The sequence below is a fragment of the Centrocercus urophasianus genome, unplaced genomic scaffold (assembly GCF_019232065.1).
Source record: "Centrocercus urophasianus isolate 14NV4802_14NV808 unplaced genomic scaffold, USGS_Curo_1.0 seq_2, whole genome shotgun sequence".
In the NCBI taxonomy this organism is placed as follows: Eukaryota; Metazoa; Chordata; class Aves; order Galliformes; family Phasianidae; genus Centrocercus; species Centrocercus urophasianus.
In genome coordinates this window covers 16,031,969-16,047,595 of record NW_024884755.1, presented here as the reverse complement: position 1 = coordinate 16,047,595, position 15,627 = coordinate 16,031,969, and the positions used below count along the sequence as shown (strand labels likewise).

The 15,627-nt window shown below is 60.0% G+C and overlaps 4 protein-coding genes across 6 annotated transcripts in view; 3 read left to right on the top strand and 1 right to left on the bottom strand.

Moving 5' to 3' along the window:
- Positions 1–7,098, top strand: part of RNF166 (ring finger protein 166) — a 7,552-nt gene extending 454 nt beyond the window's left edge. Inside the window, exons 2-6 of one of the 2 annotated variants that reach the window (XM_042821778.1) lie at positions 1,372–1,528; positions 1,944–2,056; positions 2,427–2,541; positions 3,006–3,113; positions 3,941–7,098. In XM_042821778.1, the coding sequence (XP_042677712.1) occupies positions 1,372–1,528; positions 1,944–2,056; positions 2,427–2,541; positions 3,006–3,113; positions 3,941–4,006 (559 nt within the window). In that variant the 3' untranslated portion in view covers positions 4,007–7,098. Of the gene's footprint in view, positions 1–1,371; positions 1,529–1,893; positions 2,057–2,426; positions 2,542–3,005; positions 3,114–3,940 lie in introns of those variants that run through there. The other variant, XM_042821780.1, reaches the window with a different exon arrangement.
- A 1,660-nt stretch (positions 7,099–8,758) lies between these two features.
- MVD (mevalonate diphosphate decarboxylase) lies at positions 8,759–11,668 on the top strand. 2 transcript variants are annotated; one of them, XM_042821419.1, is made up of 10 exons: positions 8,759–8,868; positions 9,184–9,254; positions 9,358–9,472; positions 9,543–9,683; positions 9,760–9,959; positions 10,033–10,107; positions 10,353–10,571; positions 10,641–10,756; positions 10,996–11,104; positions 11,175–11,668. In XM_042821419.1, exons 1-10 carry the CDS (start codon positions 8,799–8,801, stop codon positions 11,253–11,255), a joined length of 1,197 nt encoding a protein of 398 aa, XP_042677353.1. In that variant the 5' UTR covers positions 8,759–8,798; the 3' UTR covers positions 11,256–11,668. The 2 variants fall into 2 exon arrangements, with proteins under 2 accessions (XP_042677353.1, XP_042677354.1); XM_042821420.1 differs by having other exon boundaries at positions 8,781–8,868; positions 9,343–9,472.
- Positions 11,669–11,859: 191 nt separating this feature from the next.
- LOC122161777 (cytochrome b-245 light chain) lies at positions 11,860–13,825 on the top strand. Its single transcript, XM_042821421.1, has 6 exons — positions 11,860–12,005; positions 12,504–12,573; positions 12,814–12,888; positions 12,981–13,064; positions 13,131–13,212; positions 13,311–13,825. Exons 1-6 carry the CDS (start codon positions 11,948–11,950, stop codon positions 13,491–13,493), a joined length of 552 nt encoding a protein of 183 aa, XP_042677355.1. The 5' UTR covers positions 11,860–11,947; the 3' UTR covers positions 13,494–13,825.
- An 845-nt stretch (positions 13,826–14,670) lies between these two features.
- IL17C (interleukin 17C) overlaps positions 14,671–15,627 on the bottom strand; it is a 1,601-nt gene continuing 644 nt past the window's right edge. Inside the window, exon 2 of the mRNA XM_042821766.1 lies at positions 14,671–14,920. Within this exon, the coding sequence (XP_042677700.1) occupies positions 14,671–14,920 (250 nt within the window). The remainder of the gene's footprint in view (positions 14,921–15,627) is intronic.

Genomic DNA, 15,627 nt, shown 5'->3' with positions numbered 1-15,627 from the left:
CCGTGCCGTGCCATCCCGTGCCGTGCCATCCCGTGCCGTGCCATCCCGTGCCGTGCCATCCCGTGCCGTGCCATCCCGTGCCGTGCCATCCCGTGCCTTGCCATCCCGTGCCTTACCTGGAACAGGGACCTCCAACCCAGGACCCTCATCCCACAGCACACCCAGTACCAGCCCCTGTTCCATCTCCTGCCTCACACGATACAGTCACAGAATGGTTGGGTTGGATGGGACCTCAAAGATTATCTGTTTCCAAGCTCCTGCCGTGGCTGGGGTTGCCAACAGCTAAATCAGGAACCAGGTGAGGCTGCACTGGGTCCCATCCAAGCTGAATGCCTCCAGGGATAGGGCAACCACAGCATCTCCACACCAAGGCCCCATCCTGCACTCCAGCTGGTACTGGTGCCCCCGTCCCATCCTGTGCCCACACCGAGTCCTGCTGTTCCTCCCCAAAGCTGACTCTTCTCCCTGGCTTTTCCAATTGGGGTTTCAGGTTGGAAATCCCCACTGACACCCCTGGGAGTGCACTGGGTCCCCTTGGCAGCACAGTGTGTCAGTGCCACCTCTGAGCAGCTTTTGGGGATTTTCTCCCATGGCTGTGGCAGCTCTTGGTGTGCTTGAGGCTGAGGGTGCTGCAGGGGGTTGGAAGGGAACTGGAGCAGAGGACCCCCATATGGTGTTTTCCCTTCTCATCTGCAGTGCACGTGGCTCCTCCGCAGCACTGGCCCTTCTAAGTGTGCCAAGCTGCCACCTGGGAACCCCCGGCAGTGACATCTCTGCAGGCTTTGCTGCTGTCATGTGGAGAGGCAGTGTGTGAGATAGGGGCTGTGCCAGCTGCCAGCACAGCTGCGGAGTGACATGAGCTGGGTAGCAGATGGGGACACTGTGGCACTTTAGGTGACCACGTCTGAGTGCCAGGGGGTTGCAGGAAGAGGACAGGAGGTGGCACGGTGCTCAGCCCTCCCCTCCGTGTGGCTGCGTGGGCTTCCTTTGTGCTGCCAACGTAAAGACCTTGAGAGGAGGTGAGCTGGGCTCTAATGCTTGAGCTTGCATGCTTGCTTTGTTTCTTGCAGCTTGAGCGCTCAGTGCCCATTATTATTTGGCTCTGCTCAAATCTGGGCCGGCTGCTCCCAGCCGTGAGTCTCCAAGCAGCAGGCACACGTGTGTGGAGCCCTATGGCACGTGCAAGGAGTGATGTTTGAAGGGCAAGCAGCTCCTTTGGGGATTGAGCTGTGCCTGACTCCCCCTCACCGTTTCCCACGCTGCCCCGTGAGGATGCTGCTTGCTAGGTTTTGGGGCTGCCTGAGGTGCCCAGCAGCCCTGTGTCCTGCCCTAGGGCTGAGGTTTCACTCCTGCTGCTCTCTTTGCCCCCAGGTTCTGCGGGGAGTGCCTGCAGCCCTGCCTCCAGGTGCCATCCCCTCTCTGCCCGCTCTGCCGCATGCCCTTCGACCCCAAGAAGGTAGAGAAGGCTTCCAGTGTGGAGAAACAGCTCTCATCCTACAAGGCTCCCTGCAGAGGCTGCAGCAAGAAGGTAAAGCATGGCCCAGCCCAGCAGTCAGGTGTGGGGTGCTTCTGGACCGGCTGCAAGGCTGTGATTCGTGGTGCACCTCCACAGGCTGTGCTGGTTGCTTTCTGCCTTCCCCTGACAGTGGAGATTTCCCTGTAGCTGCCTCTGTGTCACCCTGAAACAAACCACTGTCATGGTGGCAGAGCAGTTCAGGGCTATGCATGTCAACAGTTCCTCTTTTGCAAAGGAAATTGAAGCTGGTGCTGCAATAGTGCAGCCAGCCTGACTTTCTGCGTGTAACCTCGGCTTGCTCTGCTGTTGATTGGCCAAAACGTGGTGAAAACTGCTTTCCTCTACCACACTGGTGGCTCTGGTGCTTTGTCTGACAGGTGAATGTGTTCCTGCAGCCTCTGGGAATGTTTCTCCTCTCCTCCTCCAGGTGACCCTAGCGAAAATGCGGTCTCACGTCTCGTCTTGTGCAAAGGTGCAGGAGCAGATGGCCAACTGCCCCAAGTTTGTCCCAGTTGTCCCCACATCCCAGCCTATCCCCAGGTACTGTCATGCATCACATATAAAAATGCAGATTGCACAGATGCTCTCATCCATCTTCACTAGAAGCTCTAAAATCCAAACACAGGTTTTGTTTGCTCCTTCTCCCGGGCCGTTCACAACCACAAACCTCAGCATGCTTATCCTGCTGGCATCTGCAGCCCTGGCACTGCCCCGTGTTTCAGCCAGCGAGAAGGGACTGAGCAGATCAGGGTGGCTGAGCTCATGGCTGGGCTGGGAACAGGCTGGTTTGGCTTTACCGTGGGCAGGTGGGACACAGCAGAACAGGCAGCAGCAGAGGTGGCTGGGTGCGTTTGGAAGAAGTTGATGCAGGCACTTGGCAGGGCTCTGAGCTTGTTCTCATTCTCTTTAGCAATATTCCCAATCGCTCAACGTTTGTGTGCCCATATTGTGGGGCCCGGAATCTGGACCAGCAGGAACTGGTAAAGCACTGCATGGAGAATCACCGCAATGACCCCAACAAAGTGGTGAGCAAGGCTGGTTCTGGGTGGGTAATGCTGGGAATATGACTAGATTCACAGCAGCCCCTGCTGGCTTTGTTAGAGGCTCTCTGGAGCGAGCTGCCTCTGTCTCACTGTGCTTATGACCGAGCTGGTGCTGGATTTGCTCTCTCTCTTGCTGTTGATTTGACTGAGGTGTGGGGAACTCGCAGCTCTGGCATCATCTGAAAGGTGCTCATGTATACATTTAACTAGTCAGCAAGCTAAAAGCAGTCTGGGCTACGTGCCAGCAGCTTTGTGCACAGAGGGATCTGCTGAGAGGGCAGAGGCACTTGGCATACCCACTGCAGTGGATACCCAACCCCAGACAGAGGGACACTGCTCACTTCTCTCTTGTGCCATGGCTGCAGCAGCTCCCTGATGCCCCCCAGGAGAGCTGGAGGCGGCTCAGTGCCCACATCTCACAGCTGTCCTGTCCCTGCCTGCTGCAGGTATGCCCTGTCTGCTCAGCCATGCCCTGGGGGGACCCCAGCTACAAGAGTGCAAACTTCCTGCAGCACCTCCTGCACCGGCACAAGTTCTCCTACGACACCTTTGTGGTGAGTATGGCTGTGAGCCAGAACAGAATCATCTTCCCTGTATCCCACACAGAGTGTCTGGGTGACAAATCCAGCCCTTCTTGCCTGCCAGGATTTGCCTGTCCTGGTTTGCAGCACATTGAGGGGTGCAAGGGGAAAGTTTCTCCTTTGGGCTTTGTGGGATGCATGCAGCACACATAGCCCCACTTGGGAGAGCTTCTGGGTGTTCACACTGGGCCTTGTTAGACACACACTAAGGCAAAAGTCACCCCAAGTGCAGCAGAGAGAAATGTTATCCCTCCCCATGAAGATGGTTTGTTTATTTCCATGTGCTCCATTAAACTCTTCCCCTGAGGGACTGTAATACAAAAGGCCTTTTCTTCAAGGCTTCACGTGGGGAAACACGAGGAGAGGGCGAGGAGCAGCCCAGCCTGCAGCCTGGAAGATCTGGCTACAGCACAGGGGGACGTTCTTTGGGGGGCTGCAGACCATCTGAGCGGGGCGTAGGAGTGTGACTGTGCAGCTGTGGTCACAGGGACTAGCAGATGGTTTTATTAGCATCCTAACTTTGTTGCCTGGACCTCCCTGCAACTATTTGCAGAGAAACATCCCCAGCCCAGGAAGGGGTTACTGACTGGAGCACTGGAGAAGCGTGTAGCCTTGCAAGAAAGCTTTCCCTGGAGCCCATCTGGGAAACCATGGCCAGTTTCATCCCTGCCTGCTGCCAGCTCTGAAAGCAGGGGTGATGTCAGGAGTCTCAACCCAGGCAGGAGAGGGACTGAGACGCAAAGGCAGGGCAGCACAGCCTCGCACCACTGCCTTCCTGACCATCCATTCTTTGTTTTTAGGACTACAACATCGACGAGGAGGCAGCGCTGCAGGCTGCTCTGGCTCTGTCACTCTCTGAGAACTGAGGGCTGCCGTGGAGCTTTGCTTCGGATCCCACCTCACACCCCTTTTTGCACACTCGACCTTCCTGCTGGGGAAGGCATGGAACTCGTTGCCCCCTGAGAATCAAGGCCTCTCTTCCCTCACCTCTCTGGGCAGATCCCACCACCACGAAGAAGGGGCAGATGCCTCAGCATCACTCTGGACTGGTGAGTGAGCAGAGCCGTCCGCTGCTGGGAGGAGAGAGGACAGGGGACCGTTCCTCAGTTAGGCATTTCATATCCGTACACGGAGTGTATACCTGTATCCAGATCTATTTATTATTAGATGCTTTTTGGCACCGTTGGTCTTCATGCTCTTTGTTGCAATTTGATAGGTACGTAAAACTACGTTGCGTTTTATGCAGAAATGCCCTCGTTTCAAACTGCAACCATCCACGTCCTTTTGAGGTTTTGTTTTCCTTTTTGGAAAAGGAAGAAAGCAGCACAGAGTGTTTTGTTCCTTTTTAAACCCCACGAGGTTATTTCTGGAGACGTCGCTCTGTCCGTCCGTCCCCACGCTGCAGTTGGGAGCTGCCTCCTCTCCCTGCTGCCACACAGCCCAGCCCAAAAGCAGCAGGGCTGAATCCCAGAGCGAGACTGCAGGCCTGCTGTGCCCACCTTGGAGCTGTGGACTGTCCCAGTGCGACTCCCACCTCCCTCCTTTTGTACCAGCTCTTGTAATACTGCGTTCTGTTTTTCTACATGAAGCGGCGTGACGCCTTTTCCACGTTTTATAGAGCAGGAACAGAAGCTGTTACTCTTCACACCGCAATATCCGTCACTGGGGACGAGAGTATTTTTATGGGACATTATTAAGAAAGTATATTTTTTAACAAAGCAACAAAAAGAAACCAACCAAACGAACGTGCTGTGGATTTGAAATGGGAGAGGGAGGGAAGAGCTGGACCCTGGGCCTGCGGCTGGGACTCTGCTGAGCCACGTGAGCAGCTGGGCTTCCTCCTCTCTTCTCTCCAACCTGTTCTGTCCCCTTCTGCTGTCAGCTTTTCTCTGCAGGCAGCGATGAGGCCGTGTCAGCGCAGTGCTGTGTTGGTCAGAGCACAGCCAGCCCCACAGCTCTGCTTCAAAAAGGACCTTTGGGAGGACAAGCAGCCCCTTTGTCGCGTGGCTGTGATCCCTGGGCTGTTGGCTGCGTCGCTGGGCTCCTCAGGTTCCTGCTGGGTGCAGCTTCTCTGAACTGTGAGTGAGCTTCCTTCCTCTCTGCCCACAGTTTGCTCTCTCAGATGCTTGTAATTAAACAGCAAGCAGTGTTTGAGTGCTGGGCTGGGAGCAAAGGGTGCAGCCCACCAGGCTGGGCTTGCAAAAGCTCTGCTGGAAATTGCCCAAGTTTGGATTTTCCTCCAAACCCATGGTGCTGCTGTAACCCTTTGGCATGGCAGGGGAGGATTTCCCTAGGAGGCTTTGTGCTCCTGCAGTGGCACTGTTAATCCTTGCAGGCAGAGCTGGCTGCGTGGCACTGCTGGCTGTAACCCAGAGGGGCAGCTTGCATTTGGGTGCATGGTGAGGAAGCAAGAGGGTTTGGTGCTGCCAACTGGTGCTCAGTGCAGAGCAGCTGGGTTGGGTGGGGATGTCTGCCCTTGGTGGCTGTGCAGAATGCCAGCCCTAATGCAGAGCATCTGGTCCCCTGAACCAGGAGACTTCAGGATGCTTCTCTCAGGTGGGCAGTTGCTGCTCTGAGTGAAGCTCCATAGCTCCCTGTACTGGACAGGCAGAAATCAGCTGCAGGGCACGTGCTGTGCTCCCGTGCCATGCAGTGTTGGGGCAGAAGGTGCAGCTCTTTCTCCCCTTCCCTTTTGCCTTGCAGCCCTGCCCAGGCCAGCAGGTCTCTGTGCCCCACTGTCCCCTTCCTCCCTGCCCTGTGCTGTCTGCTCTGCTCAGCTGAGTGTGAGTGGAAGGGAGATCTGCCTGGCACAGCCGTAGCCCTGTGCAGCATAATTCCCTTCCCACGTAATGAGTTGCCAGCAGCTGGAGGAGAAGAGCTGCGTGTTGGTGCCCTGCCACCCTCTGGGCTCACACCAGCAAGGGGGCTGGCCCAGGTTTACCAAGTGGAGGCAGCGAGTTGACACCTGCTTCCCAACAAGGCTTTGGGCAGAGTGCTCCGGAGGGCAGCAGCCCCACTGTGTGCTGGAGGAGGTCCCAAGGAGTCTCTCCGAGTTGGACCCCAAGCTTTGCCCCCACAGTCCCATCTGGGGCTGCCCCAAAGCTATGCCAAAGGACAGCGTGCTGCTGGGATGTGCCACTGCTCTGCTCTGGGGCTGTATCTATGCCCGTGGGGCTGTGCTGCTGCCTGCATCCCCACACTCAGAGAAGCATCCTTTTGTGGGCTGCCTGAGTCCTGGCTCCTTCCAGCTGTGCTCTAGCAATACTGTCTTTTTACTTCAAGTAGTACCAAGTGTTCTGGGGGCCGGGATCTCCCCTGTGCTTCTGGCAGCCCCCTGGCAGGGGGTAAGGGCTGGGGCTGCTCTGCTCCCTCTGTGCAGCCAGGGTTAGTGGGAAGCAGCGGTGTCTTCCCTACCCAGCACTGTCCCCTTGCCGTGTGTCCAGCCCAGGGGCTTTACCTGCTCCCACTGGAGCAGGGACATCAGAGAGGAACCTAGTTGGGTTTCCTTGTCTCCTCCTTGTCTGGGACCCCCAGGTTCCTGCTTAGAGGGCTCTGCCTCATGCAGCCCTCCATTGGAGCTCTCGCTGCCTGCCTTGGGCCATCTGGGACAGTGCTTTTAATGCCTCTGTCTCCTTCCTCTTCCTCCTCCTCCTCTTCCTCCTTTTTGCCCCGGCAGTGTTGGAGCAGGGGCAGCAGTGGCTGCTTTTGTAAAGCACTTTAAGGCAGCGCGGGCAGCTCCTGCCTCTTGCACCCCTTGGTGTGGGGTTGGGAATCCTGCTGTGCTGCCAGCCGTGCTCGTCCATGTTACCCTGACTTTTTGCATAACGAGTAGAACTTTTAACGAGACATAATGTTTTTTGAAAAAGAAGGAAAGAATAATAATAACAATAATAATTATGAAAATACGACGACGTATTTGTAGCAAACCATTTTTTCTCAATAAAGGCAGTTTCATCCATGGGCGGCCTGGACTGCAGTCTGTGCCCCCCAGGGTGTCCAAGGGGGGAGCAGGAGGGGATGGCACTGGGGCCAAAATCCTTCCCTGTCCCCTGAGTCATCAACTCCTGCCATTCATGGAGGGATTTGGCCATGCTGTGACATCACCAGACCCCATGGGAGCCCCGTGGCCACCTGTGCCCAGTCCTGGCTGCGTGTCCTGGCACACGCTGAGCTGCTGTCCCAAAAGCACTGCTGGGTGTGAGCCAAGGCAGTGTGATGGGTGTTCCTGCTCCGGGTGTCCTGGCTCCGTGCCCCTATGGAGTTCCCTGGGGACGCAGTGCTGGCTCTGCTCAGCCTCTTTTTGCACTTCAGACACCCTGAGGCTGAGTGTCCTCCTTCAGTTTCTGCACCATAGAGGGTTTTGGAGCTTCAGGCTCTTAAAGGTGGAGCTGAGCCCCACGGCTGTCAGCAGGGAGATGTCCCTTATTGATGCAGTGCATCCTCATCCCCATCCCACATCCCCTGCCCTGCTCACCGCTGTGTCCCCATGGATGGAGCCAAGCTGCCCTCGTGCCCCCAAGCCAGGCTTTTTGGGCTGAGGGGGGTCTGTGCTGCTCCTGGCTGCTTTTGGGTGGGAAGCCCTATAAAGAAAAGCAGAGATATTGGGTTTTACCGAGCTCAGCTTTAACCCAAGCACAGTGCCATGGCTCCCCTGGCTGTGCCCTGCTGGCTGTGGGGTCCCTGGGGCTGGAGCCGGCTGTCCCTCGGGTCTTAGCCCTGCTTGCTGAGGAGACTTCTAGCCTGGGTGCTCCTGTAGGATTTGTACCCCAGGGATCCCACCAATAACTGAGCATCCCCAGCATGGTGGTGGTGCCCCACGGTGTCACCCTGGTGGCTGGGGAGCCCTGGGGGCATTTTGGGGGATGTCAGCAGAGGGATGCCACACCTCCCCCCTGCCCGCGTGCTGTTTGCAGCCCCGCTGGGCTAAATCGGGTCCCCACCTGTCCCTGCGGCGGGGAAAGGATCCCACACCCCAAAATAGCCGTGTGCCTCCTCTCGCCCATGGAAAATGCTTGTAAAGCTCTGGGGGGGAGGCACTCAGAGCCTAGGGTGGCCCCCGCCGCACCTGCCAGCACCCATTGGGGGGGGGGTCGTCCAAAATACTCCCTATGGGCTGCTCCCTCAGCCTTCTTGTGGGGGCTTTTGGGCCCACCCCAGCAGTGTCACCCACATACCAGGCGTGTGCCCACCTCCAGGCACAGGGACGAGGGACAAAAACACCCCACGGGAGTGAGGGGATACTGGGGGGGGGGGAGTGGATCTCGGCTGCCAAAGGGGGAATAGGGGCTTGTCGGGCTGGGGTGCTGGGAGCACTGGGGATACTGGGAGCGTTGCCACTGGGGCTGTATAGGGGGGTTACTGTGGGCTCTGGGTGGCAATGGGGTGCTGGGGGCACCGGGATAGGGGCACTGCGAGCACGGACCCCCAGCACGGCCCATCTCCGCGCATGCGCGCTGCCCACACGGCACCACGTTGGCCCCGCCCCCTTCACGCCTTCGCTCTGCTCCATCAATGGGCGGGATGGGGCGGGACCGCCCCGTGGTCCGATCTCTGCTATTGGTCTTCCGGCCCCGGCCGCTGTGCCTCCAGCCAATGGCGTGGCGGGACTCGCACGCGCGAGCGGCTGGGCGGGGCGTGGCGGCGGCGGTGTGCGGAAGCATGGCGGCGGAACGGGGCACGGCGCGGGTCACCTGCACAGCGCCCGTCAACATCGCCGTCATCAAATACTGTGAGTGCGGGCGGGGGGCGCGGGGTCGTGCCGTGCCGGGTTTTGCTGTGCTAAGTGTCGAGCCGTGCCAGGCAGTGCCATGCTGTGCTGAGCTGTGCTACGCCGTGCCACGCCGTGCCATGCCCACCACAAGCAGTGCCGTGCTGTGTGGTGCCGTTCCAAGCAGTATGGCATGCTGTGCCAGGCTGTGCTGATGGGCAGCAAGCAGTGCCATGCCATGCCAAGTGGTGCCGTGCCATGCCAGGCAGCGCCGTGCTGTGCACAGTGGCACTGTGCCGTGCCGAGCATTGCTGTACCTCTCCACATCTCTCGCAGGGGGTAAGCGTGACACCGACCTCATCCTGCCCATCAACTCCTCACTCAGCGTGACGCTGCACCAGGACCAGGTTAGTGCAGGGCTTCGTGCCCACCTCCAGCCCTGGGGGATCCGATATCCCCCTCCCCATCCCCGGGGCTGCATGTCCCCGAGCTCAGTGCCATCCCATACAGCTGAGGACCACCACCACAGCCGCCGCGTGCCGTGACTTCACCGAGGACCGCCTGTGGCTGAATGGGGAGGAGGTGGATGCGGGGCAGCCCCGGCTGCAGGCCTGCCTGCGAGAAGGTGAGCTGTGCCGGGATGGGGGCACAGAGCCACATGTCCTGTGCTTCCTTATAACCCCATCCCGGCACAGTGAGGCGCTTGGCCCGCAAGAGACGCGGTGACGATGCTGCAGCCCCACTCAGCCTCTCCTACAAAGTGCACGTCGCCTCCGAGAACAACTTCCCCACTGCTGCCGGGTTGGCATCCTCAGCTGCTGGTTATGCCTGCCTGGGTGGGTATGGGGGACAGCGGGGGGTGGAGGGTGGGGTGATGGGGACAGCGTGAGCACAGCAGTGTTATCCCTGCAGTGTCAGCGCTGGCACGGCTGTATGGTGTGGAGGGTGAGCTGTCGGAGGTGGCACGGCGTGGGTCGGGCAGTGCGTGCCGCAGTATGCTGGGGGGCTTCGTGCAGTGGCACCGCGGGGAGCGGCCGGACGGCAGGGACAGCGTGGCACAGCAGCTGGCACCTGAGACACACTGGCCGGAGCTGAGCGTCCTCGTGCTGGTGGTGAGGGATGGGATTGCTCTTGGGGCTGGGAGCTGGCCCTTGTGGGATGCCCACATCCTGTGGTCTCGTGTAGGTCAGCGGGGAGAAGAAGGCGGTGGGCAGCACGGCGGGGATGCAGACCAGTGTGGACACCAGCCCCCTGCTGAAGGTGGGTTGGATGTTTGATGATGACCAGCACAGGCTGCCCGGGGAGGTGGGGCAGCCCCATCCCTGGGGGTGTCCCAGAACTGTGGAGACGTGGCACATGGGGACATGGTCAGTGGGCGTAGATCTTAGAAGTCTCCTCCAATGGTTGAGTGCAATGGGGCCGTGGTATTCTAGGGCGGGGGTGAGCTGTGGGGAAGCAAATCCCATGGGATCTGTGAGATGACCCCCCCGATGCTCTCCCCATAGTACCGTGCTGAGGTGGTGGTGCCGGAGCGCATGACCCGCATGGCGCGCTGCATCCAGGATCGGGACTTCGAGGCCTTTGGGCAGCTGACCATGCAGGACAGCAATCAGTTCCACGCCACCTGCCTTGACACCTTCCCTCCCATCTTCTACCTCAACGACATCTCGCAGCGCATCATCGCCCTGGCACACCGCTTCAACGCCCACCATGGGCGCACCAAGGTAGGGCAGCCCCCCCCTCGGCCCCGTCCCGCTGGCACTGTGCACCTCTCACTGTGTCCCCGTCCCCAGGTGGCCTACACCTTCGATGCTGGCCCCAACGCGGTCATCTTCATGCTGGAGGACACCGTGGATGAGTTTGTGGAGGTGGTGAGGCGCAGCTTCCCACCCAACTCCAATGGGGACCAGTAAGGGTGTTGTCATTTGGGACCGGTGGGATGGGAATGGGGTTGGGGTAGGGAAAAGGTGGGGTGGGAATGGGTATGGAGATGGGTGTAGGCACTGATGGGATGGCGATAGGGAGGGAGATGGGGACTGGAGGGATGGGGATGGAGATGTGGATAGGGACTGGTGGGATGGGAATGGGGATGGAACCATGGGACGGGGACATGGGGTTGGGGACAGCTAAGTGCCATCCCTGCTGCAGGTTCCTTCGAGGCCGGCCCGTTGGCACGGCGGTGCTGCCAGAGGAGCTGGTGTCAGCCGTGGTGGTGGATCCAGTGCCAGGGGCCATTCGCTACATCCTGCACACCAAGGTATGGGGGGGGACAGGGCCCCGACCCTACTGCTCCCTGCTGTCCCCTAACACGTCTCCTGTCCCCACAGCCTGGCCCTGGCCCACAGCTCCTGGATGACCCCAGCCAGCACCTGCTGGGCCCTGATGGGCTGCCGTGCCGCTCTGCCTGAGAATGGGGGACTCTGTGATGGGGACGCTATGATGGGGACACCACTGGGGACAGCAGGGATGCCCAGCAGGGGCTGCCCTTGGGGGGCACACAGGCAGGGAGCCACCGTCCCAGTGCCTGCTTTGGGGCTGTGAGGTGCTGTGCTCAGCTGTACCCATCCTGGCCCAGACGTGTCCCCTCCCATTGCCTGGTTTTTACTCTTTTGTAACCAAATAACAGAGGTTTTCCAGCCGCAGCTCTGCTCTGGGGTTTGTGGGTTCTGTTTGCCGTGAGGTGCTGGGGGGGCTGTCCTGCCTCCCCCTGATGTCCACTGCACTGCTGTCCCCTGCAGCCAGCCTCCTGCCGGAGCTCAGCACGCCCTGTGTCCCACCGGGGGTCCACCCGGGTCGCTCTGTGTTCCCCATCAGGGCTGCTCCTGTCCCATGTCATCCTGTGTCCCCGCACCGCCCCGCGTCCCGCTGTGGCCCGGCGCTGCGCTGCGGGGGCGTGGCCTGCACGAAAGGGGGCGTGGTTTGTGTTCGGTGGGCGTGGCTTGTGGTTAACGGGCGTGGTTTGTAATTAGTGGGGGTGGCAGGAGCGTAATTTATGGGCGTGGTTTACGAGAAGGGGACGTGGCCAAAGGAGGGGAAGGGGTTCGGCTGCGTCGCTGCACCGCTGCCTTCCGGGTCGGGTTGAGCCGAGTGGAGCCGGGCCATGGGGCAGATCGAGTGGGCAATGTGGGCCAACGAACAGGCGTTGGCGGCCGGGCTGAGTGAGTGCAGGGTTAGGGGGCTGGGTGATGAGGGGGAGGGGGGTCGAAAGGCTGAATATGGGATGGGGATGCAGGGATGAGGTGAGGATATGGGGAGGGGGTTTAGGGGTAGGGAGGCAGGGTTGAGGATGCAGGGCTGTGGAGATGGGATATGGAGAGGGGGTCGAGCCCTCGCCCCACGCAGCGACCCCTGGCTGTGCCCCCCCCGCGCCGCCCCCCGCCCCCCCCCCCCTCCAGCCCGTTTTGGCCCAACCCCCCCCCGGGGATGGAGGAAGTGAGCGGCACCGAGGACGCGGAAGAGCTGACGAGTCTATCGTCCCCATCGTGTGTCACCGTGGGTCTCCCACGCTGTCCCCCCCCGCCATGCCACTACCGGGAGTTAAACTCCCCCCCCCGTTCCCTGCTCGGGCTCCTGAGGGTCCCACCGCGGAGCGTCCCCCGATGTCCCCACTCGTTGGAGGTGCCGGGGGTGGCAGCCATGTCCCCGCTGTCCCGCAGTCATGCTGACCGGAGGAGTCGTGGCGGTGGCTGGGCAGTTCAAGGGCTGGTACTTCGCTGCGTACGCCATGTATCCTTATGGGACTCGGGGTGGGAGGGGGCACCTGACCCTGTGCAGGTGGGGAGGGGCGGGGGGGTGTCCTACATCTCCTTCCCACTGTTTGGCCCCACATCGCTCCATTCCTGCCCCTTTCCCTACAGAATTCACCCCCACCCTTGACCACCTTTCTGCCCCACTCACTATGGATCTCACCCCATACCCTTGGCTCCCAACACCCTTTTCCTTGACTCCCCCCCCCCCCCAACTCAGTGCTGCAGGTGCCTTCGTCTGCCTGCTGGAGTACCCACGCAGCAAGAGGCAGAAGGGCTCCACCATGGAGCGCTGGTGAGTGATGGGGTGGCACTGGGGTTCCTACGTGTTGGCGGGGGGTCCTTTAGGGCTTGGTGCCCCCCCTGACTCTGCATATTACCCCACAGTGGCCAGAGGTACATGACGGCAGTGCTGAAGGTGTTTGGACCCCTCACCCGGAATTATTACATCCGTGCCATCCTGCATGCAGCGTGAGTGGGGTTGGGGATGGGAGGCACACCCTGAACCACTCCCTTCACCCTCCCTTGTGTTCTCAGGCTGGCCGTCCCTGCTGGCTTCCTGCTTTCCACCATCCTGGGCACTGTCTGTCTGGGCATTGCCAGTGGCATCTACCTGCTGGTGAGCTGCTCTGGGGGAGCAGGGGGTGGTGATGGGGTTGAAGGAGAGGGTTTCCCCACTGACTGCCCCCTTTCCTCCCCCCCCCCATGGCCCTGCAGGCAGCTGTGCGTGGGGAGGAGTGGCGACCCATTGAGCAGAAGCCCCGGGAGCGGCCCCATATGGGGGACACCATCAAGCAGCCCCCCAGCAACCCCCCACCGCGACCCCCTGCTGATGCACGCAGGAAGCAGATGGTCGAAGTGGGGGGGCAGGTGAACCCCATCCCCGTAGAGGTTGAGTAACACAGAGCAGGGGGTCCCTGCTGCTGCACTCACTTCCCAGCTGCACCCCTCACCCCCCCACTGGTCCCCAAACCCCTGAGGGGGGGGGGGTCTTCCTCCCCAGCCCCTGGGTGATTTCAGAATCCCTGGGGGCTGTTGAGGTGCCCGCCCCATGTCCCAGGGGACTCTGCCAGCCACACAGCCCCACTGTGCTGCTGGGGTTCACGCAGCTCTGCTCGCTGCACCACCTCTTCACATTTTGTATGTTGTCATTTTTTTTTTTTTTCTTCTTTTCTTTTTTCTCTGGTTGCTTTTTACAATAAAAGGACCGAAAGGCCCCAGATCCTTCCTGACCCCACCGCATTCATTGCCCCTGTGTGCCCTGGATGTGAGGTGGGAGCTCGATGCCCAAATCTTTAGTGATCCCACCGATGGGACAAACCTGGAGTGGGGACAGGCTTGAGGACACGTGGTCCCCAGAGGTGACGCCCAGCCCCTTACCCCCTCCCTCCCCCCCAGCACCCATGGGTGCTCTGAAGATACGTGGGACAACCCCTGTAGGTGGCGCTGAGCCCATGGGATGTGAGTGCCCAGGGCAGAGCTGTGGGAAAGGAGTGGGTGGTGATGGGGTGCTTGTGTGGGGTTGTCCTCCTGTTCTCCCCATTGCTTCCCCCTTCTCCTGGGTGTGCTTTGGGGATGGCAGATGCCCCCCAGCATCCATTGGGGGTTACCCAAAGCACCTTCATCCCTGCATGTTTGGCACCTCCCCTCCAGCATCCACGGGGCACAACGGGGGGGACCCGTGCACCTCTGCCCCTTGCCCTCCCAGTTATCCCAGCGTGGCACAGTGGGAGTCAGGCTTTTATTTTCAGGCTGCACGCTGCCGGCGTTAAATAGCACACGGAGGTCTCAATAAATAGCACTGAGGGGGAATAAATAACTGGGAAGCACCCAGGGAGGGCTGCAGATACGGGCTGAGGCTGAGCCCAGGGCTGCTGCCTTATGGGGAGGCTTAGGGGAGGGTGAGCAATAAATACGGGGTTACAAAAATAAATCCCCCAGCGGGCATCATAAATAACTCATAAATAAATGGTGATGGGGTCGAGGAGGAGGACGGGCTGGGAGGAACGAGTGCTCTAAAACAAGCACGAGGAGGGTGACACGGTCACGGGGTCAGGGGTGCTCCGAGGGAGCGGGCTCAGCGGCCGGTGCGGGGCAGGACGCAGGTGCAGCCCACAGGCACACGGATGTAATCCACCTCGAAGGTGATGAGGCCGGGGCTGGAGGGACGCGGGCAGGGCTTGCGGCGCAGCACCATCATGGTCTGGTGGATGAGCACCGAGTTGAGCGCCGTCGTCTCCCTGCCTGTCTTCACATCCACGCAGCCGGTGCACAGGCACTCGGCGAAGGCCAGCTTGCGTGGGTAGCGGTCCTCGTCCTCGTCGATGCTGCAAGAAGGGCAAGGTGGTGAGCAGCCGCCCCTCCGTGTCCATCCCTCTCCGTCCTTCTCCATCCCACTGTGTCTAATTCTCTCCATCCCTATCCATCCTGCTCCATCCTGCTGCATACTACCTGCTCTGCCCCTCTGTATCCATCCCACTCCATACCGCTGTGCCCATTGCTTTCCAACCCGTTATTTCCATCCCATTCCACCCCAGTGCTTGTTCCAGTCCATCCTGCTGCGTCCTACTGTGTTCGTCCTTATTCATCCCTCTCCATCTCTGTGTTTGTGTTCATCCTGCTGTGTCCATCCTGCTCCATTCCACTCTGTCCATCCCACTGTGCCCATCCCTCTCCATCCCATTGCAGCCATCCCTCTCCATCCTGCTGTGTCCCTCCCTCTCCATCCCTCTGTGCCCATCCCTATCCATTCTGCTGTATCCCAGTCCATCCCTCTCCATCCCATTGCATCCAGCCCTCTCCATCCCAACGTGTTCATCCCACTCCATTCCACGGTGCCCATCCTTCTTCATCCCACTGCATCCATCCCTCTCCATCCCTCTGTGCCCATCCCTCTCCATTCTGCTATATCCCACTATGCCCATCCCTCTCCCTCCCTCTCCATCCCTCTTCATCCCACTATGCCCATCCCTCTTCATCCCACTATGCCCATCCCTCTCCCTCCCTCTCCATCCCTCTTCATCCCACTATGCCC

Bases quoted from the DNA above. Each gene is read 5' to 3' on its own strand.
- MVD (XM_042821420.1), top strand. From the start codon at position 8,799: ATGGCGGCGGAACGGGGCACGGCGCGGGTCACCTGCACAGCGCCCGTC. The intron at 9,473-9,542 runs GTGAGCTGTGCC...ATCCCGGCACAG, and splicing joins GCAGGCCTGCCTGCGAGAAG to TGAGGCGCTTGGCCCGCAAG. The intron at 9,684-9,759 runs GTGGGTATGGGG...TTATCCCTGCAG, and splicing joins TGCTGGTTATGCCTGCCTGG to TGTCAGCGCTGGCACGGCTG.
- LOC122161777 (XM_042821421.1), top strand. From the start codon at position 11,948: ATGGGGCAGATCGAGTGGGCAATGTGGGCCAACGAACAGGCGTTGGCG. The intron at 12,006-12,503 runs GTGAGTGCAGGG...GCTGTCCCGCAG, and splicing joins GGCGTTGGCGGCCGGGCTGA to TCATGCTGACCGGAGGAGTC. The intron at 12,574-12,813 runs GTATCCTTATGG...CCCCCAACTCAG, and splicing joins TACTTCGCTGCGTACGCCAT to TGCTGCAGGTGCCTTCGTCT.